The sequence below is a fragment of the Triticum aestivum genome, chromosome 3D, assembly GCF_018294505.1.
Source record: "Triticum aestivum cultivar Chinese Spring chromosome 3D, IWGSC CS RefSeq v2.1, whole genome shotgun sequence".
NCBI lineage: Eukaryota > Viridiplantae > Streptophyta > Magnoliopsida > Poales > Poaceae > Triticum > Triticum aestivum.
This window is the reverse complement of record NC_057802.1, coordinates 61822240-61829377: the sequence shown is the minus strand read 5'-3', so window position 1 is coordinate 61829377 and position 7138 is coordinate 61822240. Positions and strand designations below refer to the sequence as shown.

General features: G+C 48.6%; 1 protein-coding gene across 1 annotated transcript; it reads left to right on the top strand.

The window, feature by feature from the left end:
• The first annotated feature begins 5824 nt into the window (after nt 1-5824).
• On the top strand, nt 5825-7122 carry LOC123077425 (uncharacterized). The gene is made up of 3 exons (XM_044499704.1): nt 5825-5907; nt 6004-6731; nt 6810-7122. The coding sequence occupies exons 2-3, from the start codon at nt 6013-6015 to the stop codon at nt 7102-7104; spliced, it is 1014 nt and encodes a 337-aa protein (XP_044355639.1). The 5' UTR covers nt 5825-5907; nt 6004-6012; the 3' UTR covers nt 7105-7122.
• The last annotated feature ends 16 nt before the right edge of the window (nt 7123-7138 follow it).

The following is a 7138-nucleotide window of genomic DNA, read 5'->3' as shown; positions in this document are numbered from 1 at the left end:
GACCATTTGATGGATGTTAGAAAATATCGTGCTTTTAAACGGAGCCTTCTGGCCTACCCGAACACCCTTCAACATGCTCTCATTTTTGACATCCTTGAAATGACCTCAACTTTTACAATCTGGTGGGCATGCCCATGGTAGGCATCCATGTCTGATTTGAAGGACTTCCAACACCGTATGCATGTTGCAACACAGCCGGTCATTTATCAGCCTTTTTATAGAAAAAACTCCCAGAAATGCTAATCTTGTAAAAAAACAACTTGGCATGGTACCTTGAATTGGTCATACAAGGCCATGATAAAAAAATTAGGGTCATTTCAAGGATGTCGAGAAATAACGTGCTCTCACATGGAGCCTTTTGGCATAGCGAGACACCCTCCTTTGAACATGGTCTATTTTTAAAACATTATTAAAATGATCCCCAGCGTTTTCAAGCCGGTGGGCATGCCCATGGTAAGAACACATGCCATGTTTGAATGATTTCCGACAACGTCTGTGATACCTCCTTTTGGTGATCCGGTAAAGGAACAGAAAGGTATCCCGCACCTATTTCCCCAGAGGTGAACCTGGGTTATCGAACCCACAAGATAAGGTTCCCTTGAAGCGATGGTCTCTAGCAAGATTTCGTTAAAGGATCAATTCCAGCTTTTGACCTGATCAATCAAGCAAATAGTGATTCAAACACCTATAATAAAAGAGGTACGAGAATGAGTTTTAATGCTTACAACCATGCATTTGTGTTGGGACCAGATATGATCTTAATTTGTGCAATGGAAGTCACTCATCAAGATGTGCTTGTTAAGAACCGACGTGGAGGATGTGTGCAAATAACATCTTAACCGGCACAGGTCCAGCATCAAGAATCAGTTGTCCTACAACAGGCTCTATCCGTCGTGTGGGGTTGCCTCGATAATTAAGATAATAATAATCAGGCAAGTGCTTTGGGCGTTTAATGACTACACCTATGAATCCCCAAGGATTGGTTCATGTTACCATACTAAACCCTTTTGTCACTTGTGTTCATAATAGCACTTCACGTTCTCCATGATCCTGGGTAACTACAGGGATGAAGATCGCGGACAAGACAAGAGACGTCCACAGAACAATTTTATTTCACACATACAGGATGTTAATTCAAAGTCTTTCCATTGATCCCCACAAAAAATACGAATGGTTGCAAGGCCTATGCCTCAACCCATACCTTACCAAACTACTAACACATGAAGATTAGATTGCAAGCAAAAAAATTAAAGAACACATCTTGAAGATTGATTGATTGCAAATATGTCTTACAAATGTTGCTTTGTGCGATGCACGATTACAAGTATGAACTAGAACGAGATGGACTATGGTGATGGCTAGAGTCGATGAGAGGGACGAAGATGGTTCTGTTCTGACTTCGCTCGACGACCCTATGTTGACATTTTGGTGTGGACCCCTTTACAAAATTTGTCCAGGTAGACGAGCTGCCTCGGAATCCACGCCATACGGGTGCTTGCGGTCGTATGAAATGTCGTGTCTTGCTCTGCTGCCGTTGGTGCGTCTCTTGGCGATTCCTTCTTTCTTCATTTCCATGTGCACACGTGATTTCTTCCATTTTTATCCATTTCCTATGGAAATACATCAAAGAGAGAATTTGTGGAATACTTTGCATTCATTATTCATTAGTAGCAATATCGAAGCGAATATCTCAGTTTTAATGAAATATCTTGGTTTAAACAAAGGGTGAATGAGTGTAAAAATATCACTCACTAATCTGCAAGCTGCGACAAGTCCGACCATTTATCAGTCCTTTTTGACATAGAAAACTCCGAAAATGCAAAACTTGTCGAAAACCGAAAGAACTTGGCTTGATGCCTTGAATTTGTCATACAAGTCAATTAAAAAAATGGGGTCATATGACGGATGTCGAGAAACAACGTGCTCTCAAATGGAGCCTTTTGACCTCTACACAGACATACTCTGTTAAATATGGTCTTGGACATCCTTGAAATGACCCCAACTTTTACAAGTTGGTGAGCATGCCCATGGTAAGTATCCATGTCAAGTTTGAACGGCTTCTGATGTCGTATGCAAGTTACGACATGTTCGGACATTTATTGATTTTTTTTACCGATTAAACTCTGGTAAATACAAAACTTGCGAAAACCCAAGCAGCTTGGCAGGATGACTTGAATTGGTCATATAAGGGCATGAAAAAATTGGGGCCATTTGACGAATGTAAAAAAACGTGCTCTTGAACGAAGCCTTCTAGCCTACCCACACACCCTACGTTGAAGATGGTGTTTTCTTGGACATCCTTGGACAGGTTGCGGAGAATCCGGAAGCAAGACGGTTGCGAACCGAGCCTGGCGCCTGGTCCGGATCTCCTCCAGCAGCTGCATGTGCCTCTCCATAGTAAGCATTGCGTAGGTGGCTAGCAACGGATGAATTGGAAGTGGCGGGCGACGGAGGTGAGAAGAGGAAGAAATGGGATTGGGCTAGGGTTGGTCTGCCACTGTCCAGCTTAAATAGTCCTACTTGATAGGCACTATGTGAAGGAAATATGCCCTAGAGGCAATAATAAAGTATTATTTATTTCCTTATATCATGATAAATGTTTATTATTCATGCTAGAATTGTATTAACCGGGAAACATAATACATGTGTGAATACATAGACAAACAGTGTATCACTAGTATGCCTCTACTTGACTAGCTCGTTAATCAAAGATGGTTATGTTTCCTAGCCATAGACATGAGTTGTCATTTGATTAACGGGATCACCTCATTAGGAGAATGACGTGATTGACTTGACCCATTCCGTTAGCTTAGCACCCGATCATTTAGTATGTTGCTATTGCTTTCTTCATGACTTATACATGTTCCTATGACTATGAGATTATGCAACTCCCGTTTACCGGAGGAACACTTTGTGTGCTACCAAACGTCACAACGTAAATGGGTGATTATAAAGGTGCTCTACAGGTGTCTCCAAAGGTACTTGTTGGGTTGGCGTATTTCGAGATTAGGATTTGTCACTCCGATTGTCGGAGAGGTATCTCTGGGCCCACTCGGTAATGCACATCACTATAAGCCTTGAAAGCATTGTGACTAATGAGTTAGTTGCGGGATGATGTATTACGGAACGAGTAAAGAGACTTGCCAGTAACGAGATTGAACTAGGTATCGAGATACCGACGATCGAATCTCGGGCAAGTAACGTACCGATGACAAAGGGAACAACGTATGTTGTTATGCGGTCTGACCGATAAAGATCTTCGTAGAATATGTGGGAGCCAATATGGGCATCCAGGTCCCGCTATTGGTTATTGACCGGAGAGGTGTCTCGGTCATGTCTACATAGTTCTCGAACCCGTAGGGTCCGCACGCTTAACGTTACGATGACAGTTATATTATGAGTTTATATGTTTTGATGTACCGAAGGTTGTTCGGAGTCCCGGATGTGATCACGGACATGACGAGGAGTCTCGAAATGGTCGAGACATAAAGATTGATATATTGGACGACTATATTCGGACACCGGAAGTGTTCCGGAGAAGTTTCGGATAAAACCGGAGTGCCGGAGGGGTTACCGGAACCCCCGGGGAAGTATTGGGCCTTAGTGGGCCTGAGGGGAGAGAGAGGGCAGCAGCCAGGAGGTGGCGCGCCCCCTCCCATGAGGAGTCCGAATTGGACTAGGGGAGGGGGCGTGGCCCCTCTTTCCCTCTCCCTCTCCCTCTCTTTCCTTCCCCCTCTCTCTTCCTAGTTGGACTAGGAAAGGGGAGTCCTACTCCTACTAGGAGGAGGACTCCCCCCTCTCCTTGGCGCCCCCCAAGGGCAGCCGGCCTCCCCCCTTGCTCCTTTATATACGGGGCAGGGGGGCACCTCTAGACACACAATTGATATACGATATTTTAGCCGTGTGCGGTGCCCCCCTCCACCATATTACACCTCGATAATATCGTTGCGGAGCTTAGGCGAAGCCCTGCGTCGGTAGAATATCATCATCGTCACCACGCCGTCGTGCTGACGAAACTCTCCCTCAACACTCGGCTGGATCGGAGTTCGAGGGACGTCATCGAGCTGAACGTGTGCTGAACTCGGAGGTGCCGTGCGTTCGGTACTTGATCGGTCGGATCGTGAAGACGTACGACTACATCAACCGCGTTGTGATAACGCTTCCGCTTTCGGTCTACGAGGGTACGTGGACAACACTCTCCCCTCTCGTTGCTATGCATCACCATGATCTTGCGTATGCGTAGAAATTTTTTTGAAATTACTACGTTCCCCTTCACTATGAATGCGTCCTTACCGACGAACGAAGGAGGCGCCCGCGCTAGTTTACACCGTTTATCGTGTGGGCCCTAACTGTCAATACTAAGTGGCAAGCGTGCCTAGTGTCCCTCTATTTGTTTTATATGGGCCGGGTACAGGGTTGTCGCTTAGTTCGTGTGTTTGTATCGGATTTGCGAGGTCTGACCTGGTTGGCTGGCAATTTCGTGCCTGGGCAGTCCACCCGAGGTGTTTGGGGGCGGCTTTGGGAGCTCCAGTGGTAAATCCTCTGACATACTTATTTCACGCCTAGACGTGATTTGATTTAGCAAACGTGATAATTATTTCTAAATCGGTTGAGCCATAGTCACCCCCCAAAAAACGGTCGTGCTAGCAAAACACGCTTTAGCATCCGAGCATTGCAGCCGTGCTCTGGATCACTGGTACTCCCTCCTTCTAAGTATGTAAGTCATCTTACGAAAACCAAATAATCCCAAAACATTTAGGTACGGCACTCTCATCTCGTTTCTTGTTTTGTGACATATCAACCAATAAGAGATGTGGGCCATGCATGCTTTAAATGACTTGAGACTACCAAACATGACATGCAGTATTATTAATTAGCAAAAAAACATTAAGTTCTTTCGTTTTCCCCTCCACCTTGGTCGCGGTGCGCAATAGGGCTGCAAACGAGTCGAGTTCGAGCGAGTTGGCCTAGGCTCAGCTCAACTCATACTAAAATTCGAGCGAGCTTAAAATGTGCGAAGCTCAAGGTCGAGCTGCAGAAAGTAGCTCGTGCTCAGCTTGTAACGATCTCGAGTCGATCTCGAGCTAATTTCGAACTAAATAAGATGATTTTTAAAATTATTTTAAGGAAAATTTTAAAGCAAGATAGACCACAACACAATAAAAAAATCTCTATAAATTCGACTTATTCTTTCTCAAGTGAAGACTAGTATTTAATAACAAGAAATCATGGATAGAAGGCGATGAAGGTGCGCCAGCTCTCAAACATTGACCAAAATGACAAAATATTGAACACACGGTTGCCCACGTGATGAGAATAAATTTTCTCCATGCTTAATTTCCATGTTTGCTAGTAGGTAAAGTGAAGCTAAAAATCGTACAGAGCATATACAGAAATGAATGATCCTAATTCTTGGCAATAGATATGAAGGTTATTTAATATACTTATATGATATCGAGCTATCGAGCTAAAATTGAGCGAGCCAATGTTGGCTCAAGATCGGCTCGTTTCTTAATCGAGCTACATAAAGTGTTCATACTCAGCTCATTTCTTTTTGACTCGATCTCGAGTCAAGCTAAAATACGAGTCGATCTCGAGCGGCTCACGAGCCTCGAGTTTTCTTGCAGCCCTATGCGCAACCTAAGATGATTTACACACCTAGACGCTAGACGGAGGGAGTACTCTGCACTTCGGCATGCACGCATGCCTTGATTTGGTGTGGTTTCGTGCTCCCAATTGGGTGGCTTCCCGGCCTCCTAGCGCCTCCTGTTGCAGTGTATCAGCGAGTCAACCAAAAATAGATGAGGCAGCATCTCGAATTGGGGAGGGCGGCAGTGCCCTCTCTTTTGCCGCAACGGCTGCATCCGACTACCTCCATCTCGAATTGGGGCTCCGCTTAATCTCCAGGTCTTGGATTTTTTTGTTGCAATTTCCTTTCTTTTTTGTTTGATTGATCTTAGGCAGAGAACTCAATTCGCATAATCGTCATGCATGGCTCGGCAGGACGTGCTCATGGAGCCCCAGTCGCCCGGCTCGCCGGCCTCTCCGGGGAAGCCGTCGGCACCGGAGCTGCCCGAGCCTTATGCGGAGATGCGGCCGTTGGACGTGGCGCCGGACGAGGAGGCCGCGGTCAAGCCCGACCGGCGGACATCATCGGCGTCTTCTTCTTCGTCGAGGGCGTCCTCGAGCGGGTGCGTTTTCCAGGTCGACGCGTCCGAGATGCGCACCCCGTTGGTCGTGGCGGCGGCGGACGGCGACGACGACCATGCCGACGCCGGTCCGGCCGCGCCGGCGAAGTTGCCCGAGGACTGGGCGTCATTTTCGGAGCGGTCGACCGGCGGAGGCACGGTGTCGGCGGCGCCGGAGGCCCAGACGATGGCCAAGCCGGCGGTCGAGGGCTTCAACCCGGACAGGATCCCGGCGTCCATCTTCCAGCCCAAGCCGGGGGCGCAGGCGGACTGGAGCATCGCGTCCAACGAGTCGCTCTTCAGCATCCACGGCGCCAGCATGAGCATCTCCGACGACCTGTACGCCCCCAACAGGTCCCACTTCGACTACTTCTACGACGAGGCCATGGCGGCCGGCGGCGGCGGGTTCACGGACGGGAAGCTGCCGCCGCTCGAGGAGGTGCCGGGCAGCGCGATGTCGGACGCGAGCGAGGGGAGAGCGATCCGGCGGCACGAGAGCGGCTCCATCGGCAGCTCCAGCAACTTCTCCTTCGCCTTCCCGATGTACGTACGCCCCGCCGCACGCACGATTTTCTCTCTGCCATGACCGACCGTGCTTGATCGATACCGTTACATCCGCAGACTGGCGGAGCCGTCGACGGGGACGAAGGAGAGCATGGGCGGCTACCAGCAGCTGCAGAAGGAGCACGAGCAGTCGCCGCCGCGGCCCTCGAACCGCAGGTCGCAGTTCGAGGAGATGACGACGGAGGAGGAGCGGCGGCCGCAGAAGGCCGGGTGGTGCTGGTGCGGGGAGTGCTGCGGCTGCTGCTGGTTCGCCTGCTCATGGCCCTCCTGCTGCTGCCAATGGCGGTGGCGGTGCTGCTCCTGCTCCTGCTCCTGTCCGACCTGCTGCCAGTGCAGCAGCTGGTGCCTCTAAGAGGTGGCGAGAGCTACACTAGAAATGGCGGGAA

Bases quoted from the DNA above. Each gene is read 5' to 3' on its own strand.
- LOC123077425 (XM_044499704.1), top strand. From the start codon at position 6,013: ATGGAGCCCCAGTCGCCCGGCTCGCCGGCCTCTCCGGGGAAGCCGTCG. The intron at 6,732-6,809 runs GTACGTACGCCC...TTACATCCGCAG, and splicing joins TTCTCCTTCGCCTTCCCGAT to ACTGGCGGAGCCGTCGACGG.